Consider the following 19,328-nt stretch of genomic DNA (forward strand, 5'->3'; position numbering starts at 1 on the left):
TAACAAATCTGGGCCTCAGCCCCCTTCTCTGCAACTGGCTGCTGGACTTCCTCACTGCCAGACTCCAGTCCGTACGGGTCGGCAGCAACACATCGGACACCATCACGCTGAGTACGGGTGCCCCACAAGGATGTGTGCTAAGCCCCCTGCTCTTCACCTTGCTGACCCACGACTGCACACCCACCTACAGCTCCAACCACTTCGTCAAGTTTGCGGATGACACAACAGTGGTGGGTCTCATCAGCAACAACGACGAGACCCACTACAGGAAGGAGGTGGACCAGCTGGCCGCGTGGTGCACAGACAACAATCTCTTCCTGAATGTGGAGAAAACAAAGGAGATTGTTGTCGACTTCAGGAGAACGCACACCCAACACCCCCACCCACTGACCATCAATGGTGCTGCTGTGGAGCAGGTGAGCAGCACCAAATTTCTGGGGGTGAACATCACCGAGGATCTCTCCTGGAGCAACAACATCACGTCCATCGCCAAGAAAGCCCAGCAGCGCCTCTACTTCCTCCGCAAACTGAAGAGAGCGGGAGCCCCCACACCCATCATGTACACTTTTTACCGAGGTGCCATCGAGAGCATCCTCAGCAGCTGCATCACTGTGTGGTTCGGAAGCTGCACAGCCTCCAGCCGTAAGACCCTGCAGCGCATAGTGAACACTGCTGAGAGGATCACTGGCGCCTCACTCCCAACACTCCTGGTCCTTTACACCACCCGCCTCACCCGCAAAGCATTGAGCATTGTGGGTGACCCCTCCCACCCCTCCAACAGCCTCTTCACCCTCCTGCCTTCAGGGAGAAGGTTTCGCAGCCTGAGGTCAAGCACCACCCGACTAAAGAACAGTTTTTTCCACCAGGCTGTCAGGATGCTGAACTCTCTCCCCTCCCTTCCTCCTCTCTCCCCTGCCCCTATGGGACCTGGACTTTAACACCCCACACACACGCACATCCAGCACCAGACACTTTTTTAAAAAAAAATTTGAAGTGACTATATTTTATATTTTATATTTTATGTTGATTGTTGTTTGCTGTGCCTTTTGTTTTATGCACTTTGTTCCTCGGGATTGTGGGAAACGGTATTTCGATTTTCTGTCTGTGTAAACTGGCTGAGGATTGACAATAAAATTGACTTTGACTTGACTTAATGTATTTGCCTCAACTCGTTCCATATACCCACCACCCTCTGAGTGAAAAGGTTGCCCCTCGGGTTTGTAATAAATCTTGCCCCTCTCATCTTAAACCTCTTGTTTTTGATTCCTCTACCCTGAGTAAAAGACTCTGTGTCTTCACCCAATCTATTCCCCTCACGATTTTATTCCCATTTTATAAGATCATCCCTCAGCCTCCTGTACTCCAAGGAATAAAGTCCTGGCCTGCCCAACCTCTCCCTGTAACTCAAGCCCTCAAGTCCTGGCAACATGCTTCTAAACCTTCCCAGCGTAATGATATCCTTCCTTTAGCAGGGTGACCAAAACTGAATACAGTACACCAAGTGTGGCCTTACCCATGTTTTACACAACTGTAACATAGTGCCCCAACTTCTATACTCAGTACCCTGACTAATGAAGGCCAATGCAACAAAAGCCTGAAGAATGGTCCCAACCTAAAAGGTCAACTATCCTCTAGAAATGCAGCCTGACCCGCTGAATTACTCCAGCACTTTGTGTCTATCTTTGGTGCAAAACCTCTTCTTGACTGGCCCTATCATTTACTGTGAAGGTCGTGCCCTGGTTTCATTTCCCAAAATGTAACACCTAGCATTTATCTGCTTTAAACTCCCTTCGTCATTCCTTAGCCTACTTACTTGGCTGATTAAGATCCTGTTGTAATATTAGATAACCATCTTCTCTATCCACGATACCACACACTTTAGCGTCATATGTAAACGTACTAATCGTGCCTTAAAATATTTTGGCCCCAGTGGACCACATGCTTCATAAGGAATAGGTGTATAATTAGGCCATTCGGCCCATCAAGTCTACTCCCCGCCGTTCAATCATGGTTGATCTATCTTTTAGTTTAGAGATACAGTGTGGAAACTGGCCCTTCGGCCCACCGAGTCCGCTCCGACGAGCGATCCCCGCACATTAACACTATCCCATACACACAGAGAGAACATACAAACTCCGTACAGACAACACCCGTTGTCGGGATTGAACTTGGGTCTCCGGCGCTACAATCGCTGTAAGGCAGCAACTCTACTGCTGCGCCACCTCTCTCCCTCCTGACCCAATATAGGAGCCGTGGCACTGCTTGTCTGCCCAACTCTATTCAGTAGGGGATGGGTAATTTTCCCTCCTGCCTTTTCCAGCAGACAATCATAACAAATATTAGGTCTCGATCCTTCGATATTGTAAGGTTTTGCATATTGATCTTGTTAGTGCCACATCGATTTGCTTTGTGTCTCTGTCTAAGCTTATGAAAAGCCAAACCAAAATTATTTTTTCCCAAAGGGGATTCTTCCACTGTTCCCCCCCCCCCCCCCCCCCACCTGTACTATTTAAATTCGTGCCAACAATCTTAACAATTCCAACTAAGTGTTTCATTACCCTATTTAGTCAGACCTTTAATATTTTCAAAGGAAAATTCAAATAAAGCAGCAGATGTCATAAATATGAAATAAAACATCCCTTCTTTTCATTTGGTCTTGACACAATATATAATTGGTTAAGATTCTTGTTTCATTCTTTTTGAAAAGTGTGGTTGTGTTGTTACTTTTCACCAAGCAGTATTTAACTGTTATTGTAATGAAATGCTGGTGACGACAAATTCAGATGGTTAAAACTTTGGGACCCAACTGGGCAACACATTTAAAAGTAACTTTCTTATTGGAGTTATTCCTATTGTTTTGAGACAAAATGTTAATTATATTTACATCTTTGATTTTGTTTTGAAAACTTGCTCACCTTATCGAAAAATATTGAACATTTCTTTCAACTTTTTTTATTAAACAGATTACAGGTTTGGAGGAAGTATCCTTTCCTTTTGGATGACTATTAAACTTGAGTTTTGTAGCTTGTGGTATGACCCAAGCAACTTCCATTCCACCTTCAAGTTTTGGCTTTGAACACTGGTTGAATAAGTCTGTTGAATGGGGCCAGGCCACTACTTTTGAATCCCAGCAAGATGTCTGCTTGCACCTGCCTAAGTTACAGGAGTTCCTGAAGCAGATTTATGGAGCCATACAGCATATGGTAAGCAATTCACAGATGGAATCAATCATTAATGCCAATCTGTTGCACAAATTCGGACAAATAGAAAGTTAGTAGTGGCAAGGAGACTGTTTCAATTTGCTTTTCTGGAACTTGCTACATCTAGTTGGGGAAACAGGCTATGCCTAATGCTAACGAATGTATTTCCTGCAATTGATTTATTATGAAAGGCAACATTCTCTAGATTGGCAAAGATGTTACATGAGACTTTCAAGCCAATCAAGTCATTTAACTCATTGAAATAAACAGTTGTAAGGTTGTGAATTGGGTGACTAGCCGTTTTTTTAAACTTGCAAGTTTGTACTTTGGCCGTGAGTTGTGTCGTGTTGATTTTAAACACTGACCTGGTGACATAAATATTTCAAAGCTGAAGACTATAAATGTATCCAGAATTTAATAGTTATGAGAACTGACTTGCCATTTTGAAATGAAGGGAATTGGTTTAAATATTATAGTGAAGGAAAACCCTGTGTTATGCTGCTTAGGTTACGGAAATTCACCCGTATGAAGAAAACAAATCACGGCCCAAAAATCCTAGATATAGAATAAAATTGGTATGCGCAGAATTTATATGGGGGAATAAATTAAATAAATGAACACCAAATGTGAAAGAAACAACAGTTATTGTCTTTTTTAAGCTCTCATTTCTTGATGCATGTGCGGATAATGTGTCTTTCATTTTAATATAGTAGGTTAATTTTGCTGTTTTGCTTTTTTTCCAAGAATTCTCCATATTATTTACCCTCAATATATTTGAAGCAAGTTTAAATGCAAGTTATAAACATAAATGTTATTGCGAGTTATATCATTAAACACAAAACAAGCAGACAACTTTTTTAAACTCTTACGCCCTCTGACTGTCTCTGTCTTCCTCTCTCTAGCTCCATGGGTTTGTTTCTAATCTTCACTGGTTTTGCTCTTCCCAGTATTGTTCTAATTCTGCTTTATCATTTGTAACAAACATTGGAAAATTTTGCACTTTGTGCAAATTTCATTGGATGATGATAGTTACTGAATAATAAATTGAACCATTAGTGTAGTGTATTTGATTAGTTTATTGTGCAATGAAATTCCTTCTTTACACGAAACTCATAGAATAAACAGTATACATCGTAATGATAAATGCAATAAGTACAATGACGTGACAAGAGTAAACTAATATCTGTTTACATGCATCATATGAGTTCTGTGTCCATCAGATGCTCATGGAAGGTCAGCAATATTGAATTTTATTTTAAGATCATGTGGCTAAATTTCAACCTCGGGTATTTTTTGTGATGCTGGTATATTAATATTAAACAGTTTGTTTTGGTGGCCACATACAGGGTTTGTAGAAATACTGATCCAACACATTTCCTCTCTTATTGCAGAAGACGACTGCGGCATTGAAATCATTTCCAATGATTGGGCAATTGCTGGGCAGACTTTGTTGGAACCCATTTGTTGTAGCACATGGTAAGTTTGCAAGGATGGTGATACAGCTTCATGCATTCAGAAGATGACTGATTTTTTTTCATTTCTAAGATTAATTATTATAATTTGGTTGTTAAGAAAATAATTTTTAGGCATATTTTCACTTAATTTTAAATCGTTTTCTGCATCTGCTCAAAGCAGTGATGATACTTTCATTTAGTCACTGTGTGTGCTTGGGGGGAAAAAGTCCCAATGTTCTGTTCAGTTCAGTTTAGTTTATTGTCACGTGTACCGAGATACAGTGAAAAGCTTTTGTTGCATGCTAACCAGTCAGCAGCAAGACAATACATGATTACAATCGATCCTTTTGCAGTGTATAGATACACGACAAGGGAATAAAGTTTAGTGCTTGGTAAAGCCAGCAAAGTCCGATCAAGGATAGTCTGAGGGTCACTAAAGAGGTAGATAGTTATTCAGCACTGTTCTCGGGTTGTGGTAGAATGATTCAGTTGTCTGATAACAGCTGGGAAGAAACTGTCCCTGTATCTGGATGTGTGGATTTTCACACTTCTATACCTTTTGCCCGTAGGGAGAGGGGAGAAGAGAGTGGCCAAGGTGCGACACGTCCTTGATTATGCTGCTGGCCTTGCCTAGGCAGCGTGAGGTGTAAACGGAGTCAATAGAAGGGAGGTTGATTTGTGCGATGGTCTGGGCTGCGTCTACAATTCGCTGCAATTTTATTGCGGTCTTGGATGGAGCTGTTCCCAAACCAAGCTGCGAGGCATCCTGATAAATTGCTTTCTATGGTGCATCTGTAGAAATTGGTGAGAGTTGTTGGGGACATACCAACTTCCTAAGCCTTCTATGGAAGTAGATGTGTTGGTGTGCTTCTTTGTTTTAACTTTATCAGCTTTAACAATCTGGTATAATCATCACCCATAACACATTAAGACACAAAGACCAATCATACTTTATGCCTAATTCGTCAAGCCTGCAATTTTTAATTTTGGCTCTTGGCTAACTGTCTACAATCATTGATTCTACATGATCTTTAGTTATTTTGGCTTATAGCATATCTAATAAATGATTGATTTCTACAATAATGACAAAATTAAATTTTCATGGAAAGTAGTGTTGCCCATGGAAGCTTTGTCTTGAGATGAGTTTAAAAAATAATTGGAAATACTGAAGATTTCCTGTTTCATGTGGCTGTCAAATTGTTAACATTCAAAATTGAAATCTTGTCTGTAATATAAGTTTTAATAGTGCAGGCTGTTCCAATCCACCTTGATTATTAAGGATGGGCAGGAAATTCCTGCCCATATTTTTAAGAAGAGAGAAATTACGTTAAAAGCTTTATGTAATGGCTTTAATTACAAAGTAGAATCTGGCAGGGTTTTAAAGCGCTTAAGGAATTACTGATGAAGGAAGCAGGAAATAAGCAAGAAGAATAGATGAGATAAAAAAAATTAAATCCCAAGGTGTACGCTTGCATGAGGACTATTTTCAAAGTTAAAATATCTGATTTTTGTCAAGTGTTAATTATTCTAAAATGTTGAGGAAATCACCAATTATTGGATGGATTTTGACATTGGTTCTGTGAAGTGATAGTAACCATTGACGTTTAGGGCCGAGACCCTTCTTCAGAGCGGTTTAAACCAGCATCTGCAGTACCTTCTTACACACATCTTAAAGAAGAACATGGATACAGCACTTAAAGGAAGAGGCGCCTAAGTTCGTGATTGAATCTGTTTAAAATCAGTTGGCCAGAATCAAAGGACCTTGGCTTTCTTCAAAGGTTGTAGGACTGAAGGAGGTTGGTGATAGTGAGGATAAACTGAATTTGTACAATTCAGGAACTGCTTAACTGGGAGACAATGTGGGTCAGCAAACATAGGGGCGATAGGTGAACAGGACTTGGTCTAAACTATTTCTTAGAAATGCTAAGCTAGATGCATATACCCACAATATTGCACCCACAATATTTTGATTCAAGTTTTGATTCAATGCTACAAATTGAGCTGTGACTGATGCACTTTTCTTCGATGTTAAATTGGTTAGCATCCTTGGGACCATTAACATACTAATGGACCTATATTTCTGTTTTTATCGTGCCTAATTGAGCTTGTCTGAATTAACAGCATAAATCTAATATTAAACTACACCATCTTGCTAATCTTCGTACAGAGCTGTTTTGGCTAACACCCTGCTTAATTTACACACCATTCTTCTAAAATCAGGTCAAATCCAATCTGGCTACCACTGCTCATAAAGACTACTTTCTATCACCAACAGTGATTAAAGCCATATTCAACAGTGCTCACATATTGCCTCAATCACATTTTGCCAGGACTACTGGGCTCCAATCCTCATCACAGTCTTGGTTGAATGGTAGAAACAAGGAACTTCTAGGGTGGCACAGTGGTGCAGCAATAGAGTTGCTGCCTTACAGTGCCATATTAACTTTGCATGATGGGATGCTTGGCCATTATGCTTTTGGGGCTTTTATATTGTAAGTGGAGGAATGTTAATTGCTCATAAGGATGTGTCTGGTAGCTGAAACATACAATCCCTGGAAACCACAGAAATAATAAAATGGTAGAATGAATGAACAGGGTGAGCCTGAACTTTGGGTCCTGAATAGCTGATGTTTGTAAAATTGCACCAGGCAGGATGTAACAATGTGATTCCTAAAGCCTCTAGAGCGGTATATCCTGTTATCCCTGGGAAGGATGTCTGGGAAAGACGATGGACAATGCTCTCGCTAAGATTAGGATGTGGTTAACTTGACTATTTGTGGGAGTGTGTAAACAAGACCTTTGTGGTATGATAAGGATCCTTACCTTCGACTAATGACTTATTGTGTGGAATATTTTATGACTGTAGGGTGTCAAATATATTGTGTTCGATACAGTTTGTGATTGATTTGAAGGAAATGTTGTGTTAAACATCCTGGCTGCAAATTCTGTATAAAAATGCTGCGAAAATGCTGTACCTTTGAGTGGAAGCAAGGGGAGTGCTGAGTATGGTCATACACCCTTAACGCTGATCCCCCCACTCCTATCTGACGATAATTAAAGCTTTGCTTGGTTTACCTTTAACTGTTTGTGTTGTTGTCTGTTTTAAGAAATGAACTTTAACACAGAGACTTGGGTTTAATTCTGACTAAGGTGCTGTATGTAAGGTTTCCGACAGGTGCTCTGGTTTTCTCCCACATTACAAAGACGTGCATGTTTGTTTGTAGGTTGGTGCTGGTCGGATCGGACCTGGTAGGCCAAAGGGTCTGTTTCCACGCTGTATTTCTAAATTAAACTTAACCTAAAACTGAACTAAACTGCAGATGCTGATCAACACACAAAAGGACACAAAATGCTGGAGTAACTGAGCAGATTAGGCAGCATTTCTGGAGAACATGGATGGGTGACGTTTTGAGTTGAGCCCTTTTTCAGGCCTTTGTGTTCTCTTTTTGAGAGCTAGATAGAGCTCTTAAGGATAGCGGAGTCAGGGGGTATGGGGAGAAAGCAGGAACGGGGTACTGATTGAGAATGATCAGCCATGATCACATTGAATGGCGGTGCTGGCTCGAAGGGCCGAATGGCCTACTCCTGCACCTATTGTCTATTGTCTATTGTCTATTGTCCAAATGTGATGTGAGAGTGACTGCTTGTGACGTGAAGGCAGCTTTTGACCCAGAATGTCATAAAGGTGCCCTGGTAACGCTGAACTTGATGGGCATCAAAAGGAAAATATTCCACACAGATAAAGTTAGTTGTGGTTACTGGAGGTCAGTCCTTTGGTTTTGGTTGGCTTGCAAAGTACACCACCTCCATATTCTAACTCGGCTGCTATTACCATTTGTTATTGCAGATGAGTGTCATCAGAACCTGTTGGAGTGCGTGTGGTGTCTGTACAGTGCAGAACCTGAGAATGCGGTGGAACAAAAAGCTAATGACTGGATTTGGGTAAGATTATCCAGCACCTGCAACTAGAGCAGGATATTGAAAATGTGTTTCAATTCTCACTTGTAATTTCTGTGGGAGCTCTACTTATTATATTGCATAACTTCAGTGAGTGATCAGTGGCGATACCAGAAATAAATATAACGTGGAAAGGTATAGCCACACGAACTGGCCCTTTGGCCCACAATGTCTAGTGCCGAACATGATGCAAAGATAGGTAGACACAAAATGCTGGAGTAACTCAGCGGGTCAGGCAGCATCTCAGGAGAGAAAGAATGGGTGACGTTTTGGGTCGAGACCCTTCTTCAGACTGATATCAGGGGAGGGGGCGGGACAAAGAGAGGATGTAGTAGGAGACAGGAAGACAGCGGGAGAACTGTGAAGGGGGAGGAGAAAGAGAGGGACAGAGGAACTATGTGAAGTTGGAGAAATCAGTGTTCATACCGCTGGGGTGTAAACTGCCCAAGCGAAATACGAGATGCTGTTCCTCCAATTTGCGCTGGGCCTCACTATGACAATGGAGGAGGCCCATGACAGAAAGGTCAGACTGGGAGTGGGAGGGGGAGTTAAAGTGCTCAGCCACCGGGAGATCAGGTTGGTTAAGGCGGACTGAGCGAAGGTGTTGAGCGAAACGATTGCCAAGCATGCGATTGGTCTCGCCGATGTAGAGAAGTTGACATTTGGAACAGCGGATACAATAGATGAGGTTGGAGGTGCAGGTGAACCTCTGCCTCACCTGGAAAGACTGTTTGGGCCCTTGGATGTAGTCGAGGAGGGAGGTAAAGGGACAAGTGTTGCATCTCCTGTGGTTACAGGAGCAAGTACCTGGGGAGGGTGTGGTTTGGGAGGGAAAGGACGAGTGGACCAGGAAGTTACGGAGGGAACGGTCTCTGCGGAAAGCAGAAAGGAGTGGACATGGGAAGATGTGGCCAGTAGTGGGAGGTGACGGAAATGTTGGAGGATAATTTGTTGTATACGACGGCTGATGGGGTGGAAGGTGAGGACAAGGGGGACTCTATCCTTGTTACAAATGGGGAGAGGGGGAAGGAAGAGTGGAGCTGCGGGATATAGAGGAGACCCTAGTGAGAGCCTCATCTATAATGCAAGAGGGGAACCCTCGTTTCCTGAAGAATGAGGACATCTCTGATGCCCGAGTATGAAACACCTCATCTTGGACGCAGATGCAGCGTAGACAGAGGAATTGGGAGTAAGCGATAGAGTTTTTACAGGAAACGGGATGGGAAGAAGTGTAATCAAGATAGCTGTGGGAGTCAGTAGGTCGGACACTAGTCTGTCTCCTGTGATGGAGATGGTGAGATCCAGAAACGGTAGGGAGATGTCGGAGATGGCCCAAGTATATTTAAGAGCAGGATGGAAATTAGTGATGAAATTTATGAAGTCAGTGAGTTCTGCACGGGTACAAGAGGTAGCACCAATGCAGTCGTCAATGTAGCAGAGATGCTCCAACCAACCCATTATTTATGAAATCATATGCCCTAAAATTTATGGATCTAGTAGACTTTAAAATCCTACAAATAATGTTTAGAGCAAAAGAAAGAACACTTCCTGACTGTATCCAAGGTTTGTTTTCAGTGAGGGAGAGCAGGTATCCACTCAGGGGGAATTATATATTTGAAAAAATGAGGGTAAGAACAAATGTGAAAAATAGATGTGTGACTGTTAAAGGGGTCAATTTATGAAATAGTTGCAACAATGAATTAAAAGAGTGTAATAATATGTGTAAATTCAAGAAAATTTTCAAAAATATTATATTTGAAAGATACAAAATATGTGATCAGCACTGAGAGATGACTAACATGATGGTTCTTGACGATACTTGTGTTTCTTTCTATGTTTTGTTTATCCGCTTCTGACCTATGATGCTGTGTTTTTTTAAAATTATATTTTGTTAAGTATTAAGGGTAGGCATAATAAGCTTCGGCTTCTGCCTACACTTATTTTTTTTCGGGTCAGAAAATGTGTGTGATTATATTGTTTTATTTTTTGATACAATGTTTTTTGCACTATTTAACTTTCACAACTGTATGGTCAATCTGTTGTATTGTATTGAGCGGAAAAAATAATAAATAAATTTATAAAAAAAGAAAAAATGTAGCGGAGTTAGAGTTCGGGGATGGGGCCAGTGTACGCCTGGAACAGGGTGTAACCCTTCCAAATGGGAATAAATCCTATCCCAAAAGATTCTCTCCAATAACTTCTCTACCACTGACATGAGGCTCACTGGCCCATAATTCCCTAGATTTTCTTTACTTCCATTCTTAAACACAGGAATGTTAAGTTTTCTGCTGAATCAAACAGTAAGAAATAGAGAAACCTCTGAAAATTTTAAAATACATTGTATACTTACTGACATTTCACTCTTTTCATTCTGTAAAAGTAAACTTGTTCTTGTTTGGCTATCCTATTTGAGATAGCTCTACTAGTGGTGCCATTCTGCTGCTGTTTAGTGCAAATTGGTCTTGCAGGGCTATGAGTTTATGCTGTTTAATGTGTTTCAATGCAAAATCTCATGGTTAGATGGTGTCTGTCTCTGTCTGTCTCTGTCTGTCTCTGCGTGTCTCTGTCTGTCTCTGCGTGTCTCTGTCTGTCTGCGTGTCTCTGTCTGTCTGCGTGTCTCTGTCTGTCTGTCTGCGTGTCTGTCTGTCTGCGTGTCTGTCTGTCTGCGTGTCTGTCTGCGTGTCTGTCTGTCTGTCCGTCCGTCTGTCTGTCTGTCTGTCTGTCCTTTTGTGGTTTGCACAGCCTAAACGGTACACCATAGCGCCACAATTTCTGGCCCACGTTACTCACCATTATCTTGGGCATAATGTCTAACAATTCTCATTCAAATTGAAGCTACATTTTTAAAGCTAGAGAGATTTTAAAGTTTAAAAATGTCCTTACTGTAATAAAGTGCTTAAGTACACGCTAAGATACGGGATACTGAGTTGGATGATCAGCCATGATCATATTGAATGGCCTACTCCTGCACCTATTTTCTATGTTTCTATGTTTCTATGATACAACGCATCATTTTATTGAAGCACTTACATCATAGGACCTGCAGTACATTACAGCTCCGAGCTGCTACATCTACTGCCTGACGTAAGCGAGTTCGTAATATTATAAAGCAGATACTAGGTGGGGCTACTACTAACCAGCACTACGATTGGCTAGCATGCAATAGCCCATCTACACTTACTAACCCATTTCTTGAAGATCTTCAACGTGTGACGTCACAATGGCACCCGTGCGCCTGTGAGAGATGAGCTCGCGCTCCCCCCCCCCGCCGGTATTCAGCGTGTGACGTCACAATGCGACCCGCACGTCTTCAAGAGATCAGCTCGCTCTCGCCCCTCCCCCTGGACCTTTAACTAATGCGCTTCCCCCCCCCAGACCTTTAACTAATGCGCTCCCCCCCCCCCCCCCCGGACCTTTAACTAATGCGCTCCCGCACCCCCCCCCCCCCCCCATGTGGGGGGAGGGAGGTGGGGGCGAGTGGGGGTGATGGGAGGGGGAAGTGGGAATAGGGGTGGGAAGGGGAAAATGGGGGTGAAGGCAGGGCTAGGGGGAGTTGGGGTAGAGGAAGAGCAAGTGGGGGTGGGGGCAGGGGAGGGGCATGTGGAGGTGGGTAGGGGGGATGGAGTGGGTCAGTGGGGGGAGGAGGGGGGGGATTGAGGAGGGGGGGATAAGGGGGATTGAGTGGGGGGGTTGAGGGTGCTACAATACAGGAGAGGCTTTGGGTCCAGGGCTCACTCACTCACACCCTCTCCCCTTCCCTGTCCTTCCTCTACGCGGAAAGGGCCCAACGGGTCCACTTGGTCTAGTAACGTTTATAATTGAAAAGAGCAAATTTGCCTAATTTGTGTTTAAATTGTGCATCTGCAGTTACAGAGTGTAGATAGCCCTTTTCTTGTTTACCTCAAAACTGGTCCAAGAATAGGTATTCAGTTAACATGCAGAGTGTTTAAATGTCCGTTGATGTCCGTTACCATAAAACTTAATTTAGTAGCTGGTATCGGCATTAAAGTGGAGATATATTCTTACAGCACAAAATAGATGAGCCAGATTGTGTAGTAGTTTTAATTAAAATGCAACATCTGGTGCTTATCGATTGCAATTTTGCTTCTGGAGTCCACAACTCAACTGCAAATAAAACTAAAGGAGACATTTAAAAAAAAACTTGAATGGGTACTGGTGGTGAAACATCAAACAATCCGATATTAATAAAGGCAACTGTTCATCCTCTTTAACATTTGCTGACCTTGCAAGATTTATGACATCATTAACCTGTTGTTTTTATTGAACTGAAGTTACCCCCAATGTTCTTTAATAATCAGAATGTCCTGCTAACTTGCAAGTTTAAATCAAAGTTTAAAATCTGTATGGAATGATTTGTTTTGGTATCGGATGACCCCTTGTGTGGTCTTTCTGCAGGCATGTCACATTTTAAGCAGAAGTAAAGACAACTCTGGCTTTTCCACAAGCCTTTTCATTTTGAACTCTGTTCATGCTTCAATTTCACCTTTTTTTTTAACTGAAAAATAAAAACCTAATTGGCCATGGTTAAATAAAAAATAGTTTGTGCCATTGTTTTAATGCAAGATGGTTTACAAAGCATAAACAACATGTTTTTGTTAACCAAGGAGGATGCAATGATGCTGATGCATGTACGATGATCACAACACTGTCGCCGGGTTCTGAACAGATAATTAATATAGTAACTACATTCTGGATTGGAGAGATTACGACCACTAAATGTTAGTACTGAGACTTTCTTTAATCACCAATTTCCCATTAGTGGGTGACTAAGTACCTATATAAATTTCCAAGTATTCTGTTTCCCATATGAGCAGGGGTATGATGTAGCATGGATGTGAATAGTATAATTCAATGCTTTAATTAGTTCTTTTATCTTAATGTACTGTATTTTGTGGTTGTAAATGAACTCTCATAGATTGTAAAAATCTAATGTCTTATCTACTCATTATATGGTAATCACTTGCTTCCATTCAAATGCATTGTAAATAATCCTCAGACCGTGGATTTTAGTTCCAGTGAGTTTAGGAGCTATAACAAATTACCGATAGGGATGCAAAACGCTGTTAAAAAAAATGGAAACACTTAAATTGGTTGACCTTACGATAAATTTATAAATTTAAATCCTCAATTTTCTGATTTTGGAATATGAATATGTTCTTTGCATTTAAGATTTTGGAGTACTTAATTAAAAAGTCATCAATCAATCCCATTGTGCTACATTGGTTGTCACTCCAAGGTTTTCCATTGCTCTCCGAATACCAGCACCATTTTAGTGTAATTATTGAGATACCGGATAGCTGAGATTAAAACAATACCAACAAGTATCTCTCTGCACTTTTCAAAAGATACATAGGATTATCAAAAACTATTACGTGTCAAACTGTCTAGGTAACCAAAAATTGGATGTGCAGAAAGAGCTTGTTAGAGCAAGTTAGATATGTGGATTGACGCAAGGTTGAAGAGAGTTTAATTTTCATGTGCAGTGGGACTCAAAGCAAAATTCTTGCTTGTTGCAGCTTTATTGGTACATTTACGCAACACGTGACAAATAAATGTAGAATAAACAATAATACAATAAATTAGCAGTTATACTAGGTAATCAGACCATAATAGTTCAAGTTGTAGGTTTCTACAGCCATGTAGTTCGGTGCTGAGGTAGGATTGTGGTTTAGGTTGTGCAGTGTGGTCAGGAGCCTTGGGGTTGATGGCAAGCAGCTATTCTTGAACCTGGAGGTAAGAGCTCTCGGGCTCCTGTACCTTCCTAATGGTAGCAATGAGATGAGAGAGTGGTCAGAATGGTGTGGGTCTTTGATGTTAGTTACCGCCATGAGGCAGTACTTTGGGTGACACAGTGGTGCAGCGGTAGAGCTGCTGCCTCACTGCACCAGAGACCCAGATTCAATACTGACTGTGGGTGCTGTCTGCAGAGTTTGTTCATTCTTGTAATTGCATGGGTTTTCTCTGGATGCCTCGGTCTCCTCCCAAATTCCAAAGACGTCCATGTTTATAGGTGAATTGGCTTCTGTAAATTGGCCTCAGTGTGTAGGATGTGAAACTGGGATAACATAGAACTAGTGCACGAGTGATCGATGGTTGGCATGAGCTCAGTGGACTGTAGGGCCTGTTTCCACGCTGTATCTCAAAACTCTAAACACTCATCTATTTCATTCAGAAAATAGCAATTAAATATTAGTATGCAAAATAAATTGCTACAATTCGTTATTGAAGTTGTTTTCTCCTTCACTTCTGTTCACTAAAAAAAAATTCAATACACAACTGAGACAAAAATTTAATGTTCTTTTGATGCTGTTCTTGCTTAAATTTTTCAAAAAAGAAATGAAATAAAATTTTGGAATTATTCAACTATGCTATGTCAGCCTTTCTGTGATGGTCAGTGCTTTAAGCTAATAAATATGTGCCTGCAACCTCTTCTCATCCTATGGGAAAACGTCCAGATAGTGTACTAAGCAACGCAATGCTGTGACACACCTTGTGGTGCATCTGTACTTAATGATTTGTCAATGCTGTCCCGATAATGTATTGCTTTGATCCCTCTGACCACCTGGAGTTATAAATGTTTTACTGCAAGGTATGTAAACCCAAAGATCATTGGCCTGATAATCCTCGGGGTTGAAAATTGAGCAAAATAATTGAACAGCAGAATCTTACAACTGCTTGAAATTTGAAACAAAAACGGATAATGGTGGACATATTCAAATGGGGTTTAACAATTAACCCGAACTCAATTGCATGGAGTGATCATGCTACCTATCCGGTGAGGAGTGCGTGCAACTCCAGTCATCTAAGGACAGCGTAAACCTGTTATCTTGTATGGCTGTATGCTCAATCTTGTATGGATGTATGCCATTTGTTCCTCCACAGATTATCAACTGGGAGTTGTGTAAATGTTTGGCGGGAAGGAGTCTCATTTCATGAATTTATTTCAACAATTCAAGACTGCTTTTGTAGCCCCCTTGAAAGAGTGTAACATCCCCACTGAGTCGTGGAAATCCTTGGCCCATGACTCAGCAGCCTTCTTAGAACCCACAGAACTGGAGTGCAAGCAAGTTATTCATGATCCCAAGGAACTACCAAAGAAGAAGGAGCTGTGAGAACTCTTTTAGATAAGTAAATTGCTAAGGATTATGCTGCAAATGCAGTGAATGATGACCTCAAAGATTGGGAAAAACAGCAGATGCCTGAATCCTGAACAAAATCAAAGTGCTGGAGGAACTCAGCGAGTCAGACAAGATCTGTGTAGGGAAATGGACAGATGATGTTTTAGTTCTTCTTTAGACTGATTGGAGCAAGGGGGAGAAAGCTGGAAAATAGCAGTGGGGTGGGGAAAAGCCAGGCAAGTGATAGGTGGCCTCTAAGCTAAGATAGGTCTTTAAGATGTTTGTGATCAATTCCAGTGAAAATATAAAGCATGAATCAAAGGAAAAGCTAACCACGACATTGCTACTTACGAGGGGCAAAGAAAACATGTTGCATGATTTGCAAAACATTACAGACTCCTTTTCAGGCGATGACCTCATGTTATAAGTGAGTTCTGAGCATTCATACTTTAAGACAGAGAATGATGGCAGGATGTGGCTGCACATAAAAGCAAATTATTGCTTGACTACCAGACATTTGCGGTCCAAAGCTATAAATAATAAACATGTGTTTTTTTTCCCTATCATGTGTGATGAAGATTTAACAAATAGGCAAAACAAAATTAAATAAGGATTGTAGTTTAGTTCTTTTGTGAAGTTATCTGGACACTGTTTAAGATGATTGGTTTAGTTATAAGCCGATCCTAATGATGATTTGATTTGGTTGTCAAAGATTTTATGCCTACTCTGAATTAGATCATGCTCTTTTGTATTAAAAAAAAGCATTTTGTCATTTCCTGTTTGAATGCAACTTTCAAAGAAACCTTATTTTTCTTCCTTGGTATTTTTTTAACTAAATGGCACCTTGCGTTTTTCTCTGTGTGTAGTCTGCTTTCTGAGCTTTGTTTGCAAGCTCCTGATGATAACAGTAATGTGGTCTTAGTTTAATATGTCTGTACTCTTTGAAGAGAGACACGCTATACTTTAACTTTCCATACCCCATGCAGTTTTTTACTGGGCATTGAGAGATCTGCTGCGATGTTGGTGGGGAGCTGGGGAGGATTGGGAATCAGCTTCATGGCTGAGTTCAGATTACTGGAGTGACCCTTGATATTGATGTACAGCCCTCCTCAACCTGACTCTAAAGCAAAGGTGGCAACAGAAACATTGCTGTAAGAATGAAAGTCTTTGAAGGTCTTAGGAAACAAACAATGGAGCTTTTTGTTATACAACCTATCACAAACAACCAGAGGATATCCTGCGAATGGGAACCACAGAAAATTCACAAGGTATGAATTTCTGTGAAGTCCATCAGATGTAGCACCTCTTCAAGAAATTCTTGGTATTTCTGCCATAACTCACAAAGTCCAGTTTGATGTGAATGGCCAGTACATTGCACTTCATCTGCACCAAGCAGAAGGTCACATTGTTGAGTGCTGGACACCAGCTTCTTCAAACAGACGTACTATGTCATGGAGGGATATAACAAAATGGTTGGAGGAAAAGATTGATAGATGTTTTCAAAGCTTAGAGAATTACTTCTGGAATCTGTGATTCTTGACTGCTCACACAGTAGAGAAGTTGCATTCAGAAAATCCAAACACACCTTATCAGGTCCCCCCTTATCTGTTCTATAGTAATATCCTCAAAGAACTCCTGTTAAATAGTCCAATTTGGTTTCCTTTAACTAATCCAAACTTGACCATAGCCACCCCACGCCCTGGGGCATGTAATATTTTTATCGTGACTTTGATCAAGTTGTTATTGGATTCAGGTTAGGTAGCCAGGTTGAAGGTAGACACAAAAAGCTGGAGTAACTCAGTGGGACAGTCAGCATCTCTGGAGAGAAGGAATGGGTGACATTTCGGGTCGAGATCCTTTTTCAGACTGGTTAAGGATAAGGGAAACGAGAGATATAGACGGTGATGTGGCGAGATGAAGAACAATGAATGAAAGATATGCAAAAAAGTAATGATGATAAAGGAAACAGGCCATTGTTAGCTGTTTGTAGGGTGAAAATTAGAAGCTAGTGTGTCTTAGGTGGGGGAGGGATAGAATTGAATAAATACATTTTATTAGCCAAGTATGTATACATACAAGAAATTTGCCTTGGTGCTTTGCTTGCAAATGACAACACGATATACAGTAAACAATTACGAATAAAACAATTAAGAATAAAACATAAGCCTACTTCTCTCTGAGAACTATCACCTTTGAAGAAGAATGTTTTATTCAAAGACAAGTTTGAATAAAGGGCAAGTGTTCATTGATTCTTAGCAAGTATTCCTGAATGAGGATTTGACTTGCATTAACGTTGGGCATGGATGGGCACACAATCTGTAGTTTTCGCTCTCGGTGGGGCAAACTCCCACCAGTCATAGGTTGCTTGGGACAAGCAACCAGGAGAGCACAAGAACTGACCTGAAGGATGTTCAGTGGATTTCACCCCCACAATAGAAATTCAACTTTTATTTGAATTCACATACGATGTATTCCAGATTATTCCACAATTGCATTTATCCAACCGCCCATACTGAGAGGAGTGCTTCAATAGTTACCCCAGCCCATGCCTCCAATGTGTGTTAGATCACTTTAGCTAGCTGTTATTGGGAAGTGAACTAAATTGTGCACTGGCAGCTACAACACCATTTGGCAACACTGATTTCTGCTTCTTGCAGCCGACTCTGTTTGGTTTACTTCACAGAGTGGTGTATAAAAGTAGGCTGAGGCTTCAATGCACCAGTCACGGATACCAATTTAAGGATGAGAAGTTCAAGTAAAATGTCTGCTCCCTCAGGTGAATGTAAACATTTTCACATCACCATTTAAATTGGAAGGCATTCACCCATATTCTCATGTTTATTCCTCACCCATGCTCTAAATCATATTGTCATCTTATACTGAAAACTCGAAAGTACAGAGTACAACACTAGAACAACCATGCTCAATACATCTTGCAGAATGAAAGAATTGTGATAAATCTCAAATTTATTGGCTGATTTGAATGTGGGAGAGAATTAGATAAGTGCGAGTTCCTTTGAAAGTTTGACAGCTGGCAAAGCTTAAAGGCATTGCTCAGCCAGCTACTATTTTTTTTCAATGTTTCATGGGCAAAGCTTGTCAGGCCCATCAAATAACAACATTGCATCATACAAGGACCTGCCATTTTGGATTGAGTTGGCATTAAGGAATAAGTTGACATGGATGAATTCAGAAAGTTAAGTCTTTGCTTGGTCTGTTTATTGAGTGCAAGCAATTCACTGCTGGCAGCTCTGGCCCCCTTGTAACATTAATTACTTTCTTGGTTTGAACACTTAGGAATGTTACTTTACAGAGTCTTATTGAATCATTACAAAGTCGTATTGAATCATATGTACTGTGCAATATACATTGAATAGAAATATGCTTGAAGTAAATAGTTTCTCATTTCTAAAAATAGCCGTCATAAAAGTTGATTACATTTCGGGTCAAATGTCACAGTCTGGATCATGCAATTTTGCTTGGCTGCAATCAACGGCTGTCTTTGACTGCCTGATGTATCTGTTTTTGTGACATGAAGCTGGCCTTGTTAGTTGGTCTGTTTTTCTACTTCCTTTCCA

At 41.0% G+C, this 19,328-nt stretch overlaps 1 protein-coding gene across 1 annotated transcript in view; it reads left to right on the forward strand.

The window, feature by feature from the left end:
* The first annotated feature begins 3,032 nt into the window (after positions 1-3,032).
* Positions 3,033-19,328, forward strand: part of fancc (FA complementation group C) — a 118,878-nt gene continuing 102,582 nt past the window's right edge. The window contains exons 1-3 of the mRNA XM_078396157.1: positions 3,033-3,203; positions 4,592-4,676; positions 8,502-8,596. Of these exons, the coding sequence (XP_078252283.1) occupies positions 3,033-3,203; positions 4,592-4,676; positions 8,502-8,596 (351 nt within the window). The remainder of the gene's footprint in view (positions 3,204-4,591; positions 4,677-8,501; positions 8,597-19,328) is intronic.

This window comes from Rhinoraja longicauda, chromosome 3, assembly GCF_053455715.1.
Source record: "Rhinoraja longicauda isolate Sanriku21f chromosome 3, sRhiLon1.1, whole genome shotgun sequence".
In the NCBI taxonomy this organism is placed as follows: Eukaryota; Metazoa; Chordata; class Chondrichthyes; order Rajiformes; family Arhynchobatidae; genus Rhinoraja; species Rhinoraja longicauda.